This window comes from Ranitomeya variabilis, chromosome 2 (assembly GCF_051348905.1).
Source record: "Ranitomeya variabilis isolate aRanVar5 chromosome 2, aRanVar5.hap1, whole genome shotgun sequence".
Classification (NCBI taxonomy): Eukaryota; Metazoa; Chordata; class Amphibia; order Anura; family Dendrobatidae; genus Ranitomeya; species Ranitomeya variabilis.
The window spans coordinates 595,886,408-595,901,766 of NC_135233.1; the positions used below are offsets into that span (position 1 = coordinate 595,886,408).

Genomic DNA, 15,359 nt, shown 5'->3' on the forward strand with positions numbered 1-15,359 from the left:
TCCGCTATAAGACAGCAATTATGTTCCGTGTCGAATACTTGGCCCCGGCCTGAGCATCTCCTGCCAGGATGGAAAGATCCCAATTATTTCATATTGTCTTTTGTTCTGGAAACACAATAAAACCCGACTGTCAGGAGGAAAAACAAACACACAAAACTAAATAACTTAATTAAAAAATAACTTTATTTCAAGCAGAAGAGTAAAAGCAGAAATTCATCTTTCCCTATGGACTTAGAGCATTGATCAACAGTCTTGTGGCAACACTACAACTCCCAGCTGCTGCTGTCAGATCATGATGGGAGTTGTACTTTTGCTACAGGTAGAAGATGTTGGCCTTCATGATGGGAGTTGTAGTTTAGACATAAGTCGGAGCTCTGGGATGTTGGGAGTTTGTTTAATTGCAGATCAACTTGCAGTGCTCCATTTTGTGCAGAACTATAAGTCCCAGCAAGACGGCTCTTGTAGTTTGAAAACTGTCATCTATGACGATAACTAGTTTAGTGCAACGATCATTATGTGTATGTGAACAGCGGCCTAACAGATTGTGCAGAGTCCGCTCCCTGCCGTCTTCACCTCTAAAATCTATAAGGGGTGCTCCCATCTCAGCAAGGGATTCGATAGGTCATTTTAGGATTCTGAGACGTTAATCAATCCGGAAGAACGATGGGGGGCTTTTCCCCCCTTCACAGCGCACCCTTGCACCCCTGCCGTGCAGAGAATTGCAGTGGGTGGTCCGTAATGCAAAACTGTAAAGGGGTCACAGAGCTGAACCCCATTAATCTCCAGATCAGAGGTAGGAGCCCGACTTATGTCATCACTTTCTGAGATGGGACCCTGTTATGTAGAAACACTTTTCCTCGAAAAGCTGGGTGACCAATATACGGAGTGTTCCCATTATTAGCCGCCCTCCAGCTTTCCTATAAACCGCTCACTTTTTGTAGGTTTCTGGAAATAAAACCAGTGTGGATGCCAGAAAGATCTCCTGTAACATGGTAGGAAGGGGCGCATCACTCAGGACTCTAGGAAAGTTGGGTGACGAGCCATGCAAGGGTTGTAACAGCAGCCATATGGGATTTAATATATACAGTAGAAAAGTCTTTCCCATGCGCGGTGTAGAAGATCTTTAACACGATTTGTCAGTTTCACATTCATGGGCGAATGATCAGTGGTTGAGGATTTCTTCATGTACGCAGGTAAGGTGCAGAATAATGTGCCGTCATAGCTGCTGAGAAGTAGTTACTCCACGTCGCCGCTCCTCCTCCTCAGACAGGCTGGAGCAATGGGGGCACAGGGAGGGTCTCCAAATAAGCCAGGGCGCTCTGCAGCGAGGTCAGACAGTAGCCCACCTCTCCAATCAGATCCCTGCGGAGGACAAGAAAACAAGATTCTGAATTATATCGATTTGGATCCATCACAAACGCCGACGCCTGGATAAAATGGCCGCAAGCATCACTTTACAGTTTAAGCTGCATCCCTGATTGACAATCAATGGGGCCCGGAGGTGCAATTCTGGACACAACCCACGGTCAGAGGTGGCGCCGTTTAAGAGAAAGCCGCCGCGTTTCAAAATAATGGCTGCATGTAAATAAGGTTAGGAGGAGGCTGGAAGTTTATGAAGGAGCTGCAGAGAAGGAGACCAGACACCCAGACTGCCTGGGAGGAATAGACGGAGACGCGAGTCTGCAGAACTGGCTCAGGGAAACGATAAAGCTGTCACAACAGCAGACATGTCACCCGGCCGACTAAGAGTCAGAGACAGGCCTGGGATGGGGCACCCCCCTGCTGTTACTGAGCGCTAGTGGCGCTCACTAACAATTACACAAACTGTCACAACCGAGACGTGCGGACTGTAATGGTGGGCACTTACCCCTCGTGTATAAACTCCTCCAGCGCCGCGCACTCTGACACCAAATGAGACATGCCGCTTTTCAGCACTACAAATGCCACAATGGGCAGGAGGTCGTCTGCACCACTAGAAGGAGAAGAGAAAATGAGACGTTACTACATATGGGACCGTACAGGACATAGCGCCCCCTATAGTGTACCTATACACTGCATGGCAGTACTGGAGCCGACCGCTGGGGGTCCGGCCGGAGATGCCAATGGTACCAAGACCTGCAAATTCCCCCCATCTATGGCATCCATGCCCCTCTGAGAGCATTATCACCAATCCTACACCTTTACAGGTTCAACAGGACACATTCCGTAATGTCGGTGCAGGAACAAGTACCAGGAGGTTTTGCCCCAGTCAGATCCATGATCCTGGAGAACAGAAAGCGGGAGATTTCTGCAGCGAGTCTGCCTGCAGCAGAACAATGACTGCACACAGGGTGGGCGCAGGATTATGGGGGGCGTCTTGCATTTCGGATTAAGAGCAGCGATATAACGAATCGGTCTTGTTCCAGGAAACAGAGGTGTCCAGTGTCTCTGGGGTCATCACCCCGCATCTGTCCCCCGCTGTCACGTCCGACGCTGCTCTGCCTGGGAAATTGGGGAGTTTGGGCTCATTATGTCCTGACAGCTACCCCCGAAATAAGCCCCCCGCCGCACACACTGCCCCCATAATTAACCCTTCCCCACATAGGGGACACCATCTCACATTTTTCACGTTTTTCTTTTGATTCTTCGCCATGTTGAATATCTTTGCTCCTCAATGACCCTTTCACGGCCTGATATGCCATCGTGACTCCTCTAGTAAATCATTTCCATGTTCTTTCCCCTCCACTATGCTGCCGTCTGGTCCCTTCCATGACTTCTTTCCCATCCATGATGCTGCCGACCCCCCACCCAACCTCTTCATCTGTGGAGCTCTGCTAATTCGAGCAGACAGGCGCTCTGCTTGGGAGCTGCTGCTCTGTAGAGCGCCACAGCCCCCTGTGCTCTGCAGGACAGGCCATGTGCTGCCTGCGACTGTCACATCTCATCCATCAGTGAAGACCCCAGAGGGGCCTCCTATCTGTACCCAATAAACATCATTTACTCAGCAACCTGAGCACACGAGGAGAGAGGAGCAGAGGAGAGCGAGACACGTGCAGCGTACAGATGGACGGACACAGGGAAAATATCAAAACCCCGGCTCAGACGGTGCTCACCCTCAACCCAAAATATAAAGGCACTCACATGGCGGCAGTCCCGGGAGAGTGGCAATATTCTTCTGTGCACTCACAAATGACGCGCAGGGTCCTCACTGAAAGCATAAAAAAAGAACACATTAATGTAAGAATTGGAGTTGTCTTCCAGGGGCTTTCAGTGTCTCGGTGGGCAGAATCACACTCCGACCTGTGTTACTGTGCAGAGCTACATTCAATTCAATCCCTTTAAGGAGGAGTATAATTTGCCTTTAAGTAAAATTGTGGAATTATCTCACAACGTTGCCATCATACAGCCATAGAAAGAGCTGATCAAAGAGTTTCCCAGGACTCTTGTCTGACATCAGCAGGGGATACACTTTATCAGACGCACCAGTTTTGCAAACTTCCTCAAACTTAGAAGTAACTCCATGGCATCTGACAAGGGTTCTCCAACCTTTCTAGACCCTAGCGGTACCTTATCGCATCTGGACAAAGGTTCTGCAAGCTTCCGTGCTGGCACTCATATGCCTCCATCCTGGGCACCTCTGGCGTTTACAGGGGCAAGCGACGTGATGTCATTGTGCCGCCATGTCATGATGTGGGCCTTGAAAAAAAACACCAGAGGTGCCAAGGATGCGGGCATAAGATGTTTGCAAAACCCTGGTCCGGATGCCACAGAGTTACCTCTAGGGTCCTGCGCATAATACCCACCACTATATAATATGTCAGATTATGGGATGAGCTGCCATCTCCTGCCTACGGGGTCTCATTTATGGTTCATAGCAAGACCCCCTCCACGGTATCCATTTACACTACAAGGGCACACGGACTGGGATTCTCTTCATGAGATGACCCCTTTAAACAATCTATCTGGGGTCTGAGCCTCTTTACACCTCATGTTATACTCCTGTAGCCTTGTGAAAGGGTTAATAGCGCTCCTTACCGATACCCTCCAGTTTTCTCTGCGGACTGCGCTGGTGCGGCAGGTTTTGCAGGTCTTCCACAGCAGGTTTATATGGTTCCACAGAGGTGCCAAGGATGCGGGCATAAGATGTTTGCAAAACCCTGGTCCGGATGCCACAGAGTTACCTCTAGGGTCCTGCGCATAATACCCACCACTATATAATATGTCAGATTATGGGATGAGCTGCCATCTCCTGCCTACGGGGTCTCATTTATGGTTCATAGCAAGACCCCCTCCACGGTATCCATTTACACTACAAGGGCACACGGACTGGGATTCTCTTCATGAGATGACCCCTTTAAACAATCTATCTGGGGTCTGAGCCTCTTTACACCTCATGTTATACTCCTGTAGCCTTGTGAAAGGGTTAATAGCGCTCCTTACCGATACCCTCCAGTTTTCTCTGCGGACTGCGCTGGTGCGGCAGGTTTTGCAGGTCTTCCACAGCAGGTTTATATGGTTCCTTTAGATCTTCGGGGTACAGCTTTTTCGAGACCCCCAGCACAGATGGCATCGCTGTGCTGTACATATCCATAACCTGGAGAAGAGATTCCTCCTGGGCAAACAACACCTGTCTGAGGGGCAAGGAGACCTTTAAAGTAAATCATTCATGGTGTACTCACCATGGGCCATCCGTCTAGGTTGGTGGTCCCCGATACTACAAGGACTGAATTGTATTTATCAGTATAGGAACAGGCCGACGATCAATGGATTATCGCCGCTCCACGGTAAAGAAGAGAACTGCCAGGGCCGGTGGTCTCCAGCGAAATGACCTACATGTATCTATATTAAATGGAGCGACCGGTATAATTACCTGTATAGAGCGAGAAGCGGCGGCCACAGCGGGGGAAAGAAGCTGTCCTCCAAGCAGTCCAGGCAGGCATCCTTCACTTGTGGGCTCGAAGGGAGATTCAGTGAGAACATGGCGCAAGAAAGCAACCGGTCTGGAGAAAAAAAAAGGGATTACAAATTAATGCAATAAGCATCTGGATATAAACTGATCCTATAACTTCCCTTACTGATACATCATCAAATAACTGCTCCCTATTAGACCATTAGGTATGATCTGGTAATGCCCCCCATACACAGACATTTTGGGGGGCTACTTCCAACACACGCGGCTGTATATCACATGCAGCCTATAGGGACGGGTCTGAGGGGCTACGATGTCCTGTGTTGCCCCCTTGTGTACAAATATGGAAAAACCCAAATTAGAAAGGCTTTGTTAGGGTTAAACAAAACTTATCCAAACTATGTCACCCACCTCTGGCATTGTGGATCTCGGTCACCACAACGTTTAGGTGCTGGGACGGGGTCAGTCTTTGCAGGGCGTCTGGCACAGTCAGCGACGTGGGGGACAACAGACATTCCAAGTCCTCAAAAGACGTCTCCATGTCTTTCCGGCTCTGTCCTGTACCAAGCTCGGTACTAAGCTCGATGCTGCCGGAGTTTTCCCAGCTTTCCAGCCTCTCACCTATAGAGTGGCTGTGCTGAATGGAGGGCCGGTGAGGGTTTGGGAGATACTGGAAACTTTTTGAGGATTTTAGCTGCGGCAGGCTGACGGCCGATCCAGCTCCGTTATCAGCCTGGAGGGAACGACGGAAGAGTTTGGTGGCCGAGGTTTCCTTAGCGGCGTCCTTACTGATGACGGGATACAGGCGGCTGTAGATCTTGCACTGGAGATGGATCACTAGTTTGGTGAGAGGATGATCAGAGGAGCTGGGGTCAAAGGGAACAAAACGCAATTAGACTGGGTACAACAGGAGCGGGGAGTCACTTGTTGGCTTTCAAGTACACTACAACTTTGCCAGTTGCAGACAAGTTGTGCAAAAGTTGTCCAAAAAGTTGCCATGCAGCCCCAGCCTAAAAGTTCAGGCCCTTCCCAATCCCCCCGTCTCCAATACTGTGTGTATTACCTGAGGATTTGGCAGAGATAGCTGGAGACCGCGTCTACGTCACCCGGGTTGTTCTTAATCTTCTCCTTATAGACGGCCGGCCATCTCTAATGCACCACAACAACAACAACATTTAGGATCATAAAGTGGAAACGTATCGCGCGTCCTATAGTAACTCGCTCTCATATAATGCCCCATAGCCACAGATGTGGCCGCCGAATGTTATTGTAACACTAAGAAGGAAATGCTGTGGAATGATGGAAGTCTCAGGATGGATAGAGGCATTACTGATAGAAAAAGGAGGAAAAAAATAAAAAATGCTCAACACATCTAGATTTATTCAGTATGGAGTGTGAGCCACGTGAAGAAATCCCAGCACTTACAGCCTCCATCACTGGGGTTATTAATGGCCATCTGAGGAATCATCAAGATCCGCTGCTGGCAGCTCCTGTGTTATCACCGACCAATGACGTCCCAAATATGCTCGATGGGAAACAAGTCTGGAGACACTGCAGCCGTAGTAGCACAATCAGGGCACACAGGCGCCTCACAGGGACACCAGCAACATGCGGCCTGCTCTGTTGTAAAATGGCCGCCCCACTGTGCTGTTAGTTACCTGGAAATAAGTCGAGGGGTCCAAATACTGTAGATTATTGCACCCCACACCATAATCCCCGGGGGGGGGGGGAACACTGACGTTGCTTCTAACAAAAATATCATCATTGTTTTTAATGAAGTTAAAAATGAAAAATAATTTGAGGTTTGATAGTTTCCACCTTTAATCACTAGGGGGAGCAGCTGCTGAAATTTGCCATGAAAACCTAGTGTACATTACAACTCCACTGTGCTCCGACCACTTCTATGGGAGCAATGGTGTAACGTGACCCCCCGCTCCATCTACTTCTATGGGGGCAGTGGTGTAACGTGTGACCCCCAGCTCCATCCACTTCTATGGGGGCAGTAGTATAATCCCCTGTTTCATCCACTTCTATGGGGGCAGTGATGGAATATGTGACCTCACTCCATCCACTACATTACTGCACCCATAGAAGTAGACAGTGAGGAGTCACACATTACACCACAGAAGTGATCCCATTCTGTCCACTTCTATGGGACCAGTAGTGTAATGTGTGACCTTTATGCATACACTACATTACTACTCCCATAGAAGTGGACAGAGCAGGATCACACATTACACCAGTGCTCCCACAGATGATGGAAGGGGGAGCTCACAATACACTACTTCTCTCATAGAAGACGACTGCGGGGGTGGGGTCACACATTACACCAATGCTCCCATAGAAGTAGACAGAGCAGGGTCACATTAATTGCCCCCTAAAAAAAATTACGTGGATAGCTCATAACTTTGCAGCCCTTACAAAGTAATTTTTGTCCTTTTGAACCCCCTAGATTCCCCATACAGTAGAATGGGCCACATGGTCACCATGATGGGCATTACATACACAGCTCTGCTGTGTCAGTTTACAGGGATATAGCAGAGCTGTGTCAGTGTGATGATTTCTCTGCTGTGCTCTGAACATGGCCGTGATCTGCAGCCTTGTGTTGTATTATTGATGTCAGGTTGCCTTCACCTCCGCTCCCCGGCAGCTCCCGTCACTGCACCCCAGTGTGAGCAGTGGCAGATTGTGCCCATCTCCTCCCTCAGCGGTGTCGTGGACAGCCCAGGGTGCGTGCCCAGGTCACAGGAGATGCGGTCAGACAGTGACCGCAGTCTCCTAGGTACAGGGGCTGCAGTATTTGAGGTAAGTGTCGCACACACCAGCAAATGAAAATGTTGCCTCCATTTTTCCATCATTTACAGCTCAGTACCGCGTCTTTCCATCCTGTGATTTCCAGAATCCACAATTTTTCATTCTCGGTGTATAAAGGACACAAACCATTGAGAGAGAGACGACTCACATAGTCCTGCTCGTATTCCAGCACGGCGGTGTACAGCTCTTTCTGCTCTTCCTCCGCCGGGGTCATCTGCTTTTCTTTGGAGAACAGTCTGCAGTCAAAACAGAAGCAGCTGAGGAAAAAGGAAACCACCCCCCCCATGGCGAGGCCTCAGGGATCTACCTGCCCGACCCGTCCTGCCGCCGCTTCCTGCGCTCCTCCGCTTTCCTCTGCAGCTGAGGCCGATGGTTAAGGATTTCTATAGCGTTTCTTTGGCCTTTTACTTTAAAAGAAAAAAGTCAATGATTCAATTAGGAAATATAAACACCCTCCCTCCACCCAGAATGAAGGATACAGTGTCTTCTCGGGCCTTGGCTATTACCAGGTTCTCCATCATCTGTCTCTGCAGGGACAGTGTCTGGAAGAAAGAAACATAAAATTGTTTCCCAGGACTTTTATATTGATGACCGATCCATAATATAGGTCATCAATATAAGATTGGTGGGGGTCCGACACACGGCACCCCCATATCGGCTGTCCTGATCTCCAGCGGTGGCACTGTATACGGAGCGGAGCATTACAGCTCCATGCCCAGTGCAGCCACTGCCGGGTACTGCAGACATTGGGAGTATTCCCCCCCCCCACTTTATGGGGAATTAATTGGGTCCTTCAAGCAAGAAGTCCTCATATGTGAACAGGATAGAAAAAAGTCAAAGTGGAAAAATTGGCAGCAGCGAATATGGGTGGTCCGGCCATAGTATATGGATGACCCATCCATAGGATAGGTGATCAGTATCAGTGGTGGTCTACCACTTCCACCCATCAGCTCATACAAGTCCTGGTGGTCACTGGATGTAAACAAGCAGAGCTGCACAATGGCAGGTGTAGTCGCCGCTCCCTCCCGAGTTCTGCAGCACCCACGAGCGCCTGCTACACATTGCATGGAGCCGGTGTCTAGATTGGTAGGGGGACTGGTGGACCACCATCAATCTGATATTAATGACCAATCTAAAAGCTGCATTTACAGAGTGTGATTATCATGTACGGGTGTTCCCTCAATGGTCGTTTTGTGAGAATGGTGCAATTGAAAAAGAAAAAACACATTCATTGTGTGAAATGATCTTTCGGGCTGTACAAAATCATTCTCAGCAGCACATCGATCTAAGTAAACCAGACTCGTGCTGCCAAGAACAATGGCTGGGCTACTAAGCGACCGCCAGAAAGGTAAAATATCTAACGATCAGCCACCGTTTAACACCGCAAATTCGGCTGGTGAAAATTAAGGCCAAATTATCAATATAATATAAGGCATTAAATATATAAAAATGGAGAAATCTAGAATAAAGCTTCTTACTGCAGAGACTGGAGAGGAATCCTGCGGAGGAGCGGAAGTTCCGGCAGAACTGTATTCCTAGCTGTATCTCCTGGGTCTGACCCTTTGTTTCTCGTGATGAGAGATTTGTAAGGGTCCCAACAAGACCCCTCCTGGTCAGGTGAGAGGAGGACGGCTAATTACATGCAGGGGAAGTCTGTTTGCAGGACATTATTCTCATTTATGGCATAGTTTCCTGTAGGAACCTCCTGGGGGGAGAGTGCGATCGCCATGTTCTCGAGCATACCTTTACCGTCGTAAGGACACCAAACACGACTGTGACCGGATCATCATTTAGACCAATATTAACTTTTTAGAGTTTACGAAGATCAAAAATCTAAAATCTTTAAGTCAGAGAAGGGATGAAGGTCCTGATCATGGATATATCCGGGGATTAATAGGAACATGGATTATGACATGGAGATATTAGATTCCATTATCCTGTGCATGGAGGGGTCTGGAGACGGGAGGTCTACATCAGGTGCCCCCCACATCACCTGCCATTAGCATCTCTATACAGGACGCACAGAGAGGACAATGGGCGTCTGTGGAGGATAATGTCCTCATCTCCAAGTGGAGCACAGACTGTTGACAAACAAACCCAGAGTGTGAGGATTGGTCAGGGCTGGATTTGCTTTAGAATCCTCAGTGTTATGGGGTTTTTTTTGTAGATTTTTTTTTTTTTTTACTCCTAATGTGGGTGGAGGGGGATGTGCAGATCAGAACTGGTTCCAAACTAGACAGTCCAAATCTGAAAAAAAACAAAACCTCACCCTGAAAAAAAGGAGCATTTCTTGAAATGGTTTCCACTTCAAAAACTAAATGTTTTAAAATACAAAAAAGTGGAAAAATAGCATCCAAGACATCAGGACCTTTGGGTTTGGCCAGAGACTTATCGGTAATAAAGCTGTATGACAACCTGTGTGGTCACCAGGGTAATGCACCCAGCTTTCTCTTTCTCCTAGAGTCCAGGATGGCAAGTCTACACTACACAGATGATATGCAATACAGGAGTCTGGGAAAGCTGGGTGGTGTCAGATCTGGCAGACCATATAGCTTGTCACCCAGCTTTACCAGGAACAGAATATCTGAAAAACTATCTTTTGCTACTTGACAGGAGCATTATGGTCCCATCAGTAGCCCATGGCTGTCGAAGCGGAGCCCTGCAAACTAAAGGGGAGATGTAGTTCGGACATGTTCATTTTTGGACTGCCAACAGCTTTCTTATAGAAAACACAAGTGTTTTGCAGTCTGTACTCGAGGTACGAGGGAGCAGCGGCTGCGTGATTCCATACCTGGACTTGGCTGCCTCATATGCACCTATGTGGCTGTTGCCTTTGGGGCAGAAGACCCGATTCATGGTGAAACCACAAATTTATATTTTTCAGAGAAAAGAGGAGGGAATGAACATTTCCCCTAGTTCCTATTCACACCGTGTTATACGGCAATATCCATACAATTATAGTTAGTGTAAAAAAGCCAAAAACAATAAGGAAATAAAAGTGGATTTAAGTTCAAAATCTCCTTCCTTATGTAAGAGTTTATGGGTCTTGATGGACTGCCACAAATTTGGCATTATCCAAACAAGAGGCTAGGAAGAAAAAAAAGTCTTCAAAAACTTCTACTGGGAGTGAAAACTGCCCCCTTCCCCCCCAAAAAAGGGAGAAAAACTTGTTGTGTAATGCATAATGCGCATCTCCTTACAGCTGGCTCCGTGGTGGTCTCAGTGACATGTGCCCCCACCTTTCCCAAGTCATCCAGCCAATATGTCCCACAGACAGCTGATAATTTTTTTGGAGCAGCCTAAAAAAAAAAATATAGGTGCAGCCTAAATGTGGTTTGAAAACTGAAAACAAAAAGATAAATGATAGGAAAGGTGCAATGAGCAGACGAGGATGGAGGGTGCCATGACCGACGGGCGGACACACAGGTGTAGAGATGTGTGCGCACACACATAACTCAGGGATCGGGCACACACCTTTCTTTGGGCTCCCCCCTGTCTGCCCCATCGCCTTCTTTTGCAGATACTCCTCCTAAAAAGCTGGATTCTCAGGAATCATTCAATGCAAACTACACTGTGCCCTCCTGCCGTGTGTCTGGCTGATGATGATGGGGGGGGGGATGGGAGTTGACACCTGTGAAACTTCTAATTATCTGTAGGGGCTCTTTAACCTGTTAGTGGAGGCTGGAAGCCCCAAGACATATAAGACGGACACTTAATGGCCATCTCTCCCATACACAGGATCGCTCGCTCGGCCGGTCGCTCCTGTGATCTCTAGAAGAAAGCTGCCGACAAACATCTCTGCCGGTGACTTCACTCAGGGAGTTCGAAATCGGACATGTCCGATCCACATCTCCCCCGACAATCAGTCACACTCCGATATCGACAGGTTCACCCGGCAGTCTAATGTGTATGGGGTCGCCTGCCGAACCTGTTTATAATCTGGGTAAAGTTGGGGGCCCCGTAAATATTACAGCAGTATTCCCCAACTCTGGTCCTGAAGAGCCACCAACAGGTCAGGTTTTCAGAATTTTCTTAGTATTACTCGGGTGATAATTCCACCATGATCTGTTGGTGGCTCCTGAGGACTTGAGTTGGTGAACAATGGTCTAATGTGTATGTTGCCCCCGAAAAGAATTAAAAAAATATATATATTTATTTATTATTCCTGAAGAGGTTTTATGCTTGAAAACTGAGTCCCTTGAAGGCTCAGTCTGCACATGGCCCTAGAATCAGAGGCTTGCGGCTTATGTGACCCTCCTCAATATCCCCCCGACGAGCTGTGACTGATGAATCTCGCTTTTGAAACATAAACTTGTAGCACATTTCCCATTCATATATCAAGGGCCCCTTTAATTTAACAATGGCAGCCGTAATAGTCACCCACTCCGACATGTCAATCAGGCCTTATATTTGGCCACTTACCAGCGAGGTCTTCTGCGCCGCCTGCCTGGGGTTCAGCCGGGCCAGCCGGACTTCATATGCAGCCCGGAGCTTCTGGTTCTGTATGGACGCCTCTTCTAGGGGTGTGAGCTCCCTGGTAACAGACACATCATTACTAGGCTGCTCCGCTGACCAGGAGGATTTCGGGGTACTCACTTTCTAGACCTCTGGACTTCAGCTGCCCTCAGCATTTGGAAAACCTCTGGTGTTGGAAAAGCTCCGAGCTTCTGAGCCTCATCTGAACAAGTTCGTCGGTGCCCATAGTGATGGCTGGGAGCCACCGGTGACGTCACAGAGGTAGACGGGGAAGTAATGGACGAGGCGATCGTAGTCTTTATAGGAGATGGGAGAACGGGGACTTCAGAAATACGATTTTCCGGTGACTGTAAATTAATATCCAATTTACCTAAAACAGAAATCATGATTGGACTAAGGTTTGTTACAGTGTATCATCGACATGTATCTACTCTCCTAAAAAACCAGCATAAAGCTCTATCCTTCCCTGATACATTGTAACAAACCCTCAGCTTAGGAGGGAAGTGAAATAATCAGATTCAGGTCTTTGCATTCATTTAGTTTCCAGACACCTATATACAGAGGCTGGAAGCAGAGAGGTCTCACCCAGCTTGTCCGCCGTCATCCGTGCCCTCTCGAGACATTGTTCTGCCAACTTCAGCATCTTCTGGGAGTCCGGGCTCAGGGCGTCATTTACTGATTGAGACAGAAAATTACAGAGTTTATAAGTGGCTTCTACTTTGAAACTATGTGCACATGTAAGGATTTTATGCGGAAATTTCCTGAGCAAAACCGGAGATTTTCCGCATAAAATCCGCACGCGGTTTTGCTGCGTTTTTTGTGTGGATTTTTCACGTTTTTTTCCGAAGCTTCCCAATTCAATAACATAGTGGGAAATCCGCAAAATTAATAAACATGCTGCATATTTTTCCGCATGCGGTTTTTTTGCAGAAAAATCCGCAACATGTGCACAAAAATTGCGGAATGCATTGGAAATGATGGGATGCATAATGTATGCGGTTTTTGCCGCGGAATACCACCGAAAAAACGAGCAAAAAACACGAAAAATCCAGAATGTGTGCACATACCCTAAAAATAAAAATCTAAATACATTTTTTTCCTTAATCTCAGCTCTGACCACACGATGGCGCTGTTCTGATGACATCTAATTAGATGGAGCACAGCTTACCTTTCTGCTCGGCTTCCTCTGCCAGGATTTGGGAAACAAAGCTCACGCTCCTGAGATATTCCACATAGGCGTCCTGTGAAAAGCAAGAATATATATATATATATATATATATATATATATATATATATATATATATATATATATATATATATATATATATATATTACACTGCCCTATTTATATTACTGCTGGAGGCTAAAAAAATATTATTAATATAATAAATTGATCCACAAATTATTTAACCCATGCAGTAAACTGTGTAAATAAAAATAATTAAAAAACACACTAGGTCAGAATTGTGATATTTTTTTTTCCTCTTTTTTTGCAATTTCACCGCACTTAGAATTTTGTGGGGTTTTTTTTTCAAACATTATATGGCAAAAGTGAATTTGAAGCTAAAACTCGTCCTGCAAAAGAAATAGGTCCTCATTATATGGACAAAAAGAAGAAAAATAATAAAAAGTTAAGACTTTTGGAAGAAGAGGAGGAAAATAATGAAAAATGTGTGTATTTCTGTAGCGCCACCACAGGTGAAGTGAGGTATTACACTTTTACAGTAAGTAATATATGGCAGAGAGAATCACTTCTCCTGCTGGAATGTGACTAATGGACGCCCCGGCGGTAGTGACAATCGCTCGGCTGCATTTCTGTTTATCACTGGTGGCATCGTCTCCTCCGCCGCACTCTACGTGGAGCCCGGACAAGAAGAGCAGGTAGAAATACAAGTCTGGGCGGAGGGTAGAATTAGCAGATGTGGAAACGCCTTCTGTGAGTTGTCACTGACCACGTTTTATGCAGCTTCTCCTTTATATCTAGCACTGGATGCAGCGATCACCGTCCTGGTTCTGCACCTCAGCGAGGGGCATTGCGAAATATTGATCCCACCAACCTGGCATCAATCACTAAACTTGAAATGTGATCAGTAAGGGTATGTGTCCACGTTCAGGATTGCATCAGGATTAGCTCAGGATTTTCCATCAGTGTTTGTAAGCCAAAACCAGGAGTGGGTGATAAATACAGAAGTGGTGCATATGTTTCTGTTATACTTTTCCTATACTTGTTCCACTCCTGGTTTTGGCTTACAAATACTGATGGAAAATCCTGACCAAATCCTGATGCAATCCTGAACGTGGACACATACCCTAAGGAGCACCCCGGTATTATATGGCGGACCCCCGATGATGACCATCATCCGCCTGCACGTGCATCGGAGGTGTCCCGACACAGTTCCATGAAACGCCTGCACCGCTCTGCATGCACTCGTGTTTCCTAAGCGACAGCTGGGGGTCCCAGGACCACAGCCCCCCCCCCCACACACACACACACACTAATTTGCATGCAATTTAAAAAAAAAAAAAACAGTACAAGTTTGGAATCGCCGCACTCGCACCGAGCTGCAGAATCTCGCCGGCAAAATATTTTGACCGTACAATGAACGCTGGAAAAACCGAACCCCATAAACTATGGAAGAAGGGGGGGTTTTTTTTTGGTTTTTTTTTTCCACCTTTTCATCCCTTTTAGCTTTTCTTATTTTTCCCCCCGGTACATTATATGGTAAAATGAATGGAGCCGGTGACTATTACAACTAGTCCAGCAATAAAACAGCTTGTTATTAGGCCAGAGAGATGGAAAAATAAAAAACTGATGGTTCAGAGGGAAAAAAACGAAAGTGCAGAATGAGAAAGGAAGGGGTTAACCCTCTGTGGCCGCTGATGGTGATGGACATATGTTCTATGTGGCAGCTGTAACTGATCTCCGGTGTTGCAGGGTCTGACAGCCCCCACCCTTGCCCCAGCTCACCCGGTGCCGGTTCCCGGTGTCCAGCTGGATAGCTCTGTTCGCCAGTTTCATCGCCCTCTGTAGCGGCTTCAGCGCCGTATCTGCGGAAGCCATGACAGACGAATCAACTATGGGAACATCCAGCACCCGGAACTCTTATGCCGAGTCTCAGTGTCCACCCGGAATGTAAACAAATACTGCACAAATCGGAATACATTACCAGCGGACCAGCCA

The 15,359-nt window shown here is 47.2% G+C and overlaps 1 protein-coding gene across 1 annotated transcript; it reads right to left on the reverse strand.

Moving 5' to 3' along the window:
• Window positions 1-161: 161 nt before the first annotated feature.
• VPS9D1 (VPS9 domain containing 1) lies at window positions 162-15,311 on the reverse strand. The gene is made up of 15 exons (XM_077288458.1): window positions 15,147-15,311; window positions 13,347-13,419; window positions 12,764-12,853; window positions 12,299-12,548; window positions 12,125-12,236; window positions 8,182-8,244; window positions 8,010-8,062; window positions 7,851-7,938; window positions 5,952-6,037; window positions 5,300-5,754; window positions 4,850-4,979; window positions 4,420-4,610; window positions 3,121-3,187; window positions 1,868-1,972; window positions 162-1,362 (listed from the first exon to the last, which is right to left on the reverse strand). The coding sequence occupies exons 1-15, from the start codon at window positions 15,237-15,239 to the stop codon at window positions 1,263-1,265; spliced, it is 1,956 nt and encodes a 651-aa protein (XP_077144573.1). The 5' UTR covers window positions 15,240-15,311; the 3' UTR covers window positions 162-1,262.
• Between the last annotated feature and the right edge of the window lie 48 nt (window positions 15,312-15,359).

Excerpts from the sequence above, each read along its gene's own strand:
- VPS9D1 (XM_077288458.1), bottom strand. The coding sequence starts at position 15,239 with ATGGCTTCCGCAGATACGGCGCTGAAGCCGCTACAGAGGGCGATGAAA. Across the intron at positions 12,549-12,763 it reads GATGACGGCGGACAAGCTGG|GTAAATTGGATATTAATTTA; the intron begins GTGAGACCTCTC and ends TTTCTGTTTTAG. Across the intron at positions 3,188-4,419 it reads GAGAAAACTGGAGGGTATCG|TGAGGACCCTGCGCGTCATT; the intron begins GTAAGGAGCGCT and ends TTATGCTTTCAG.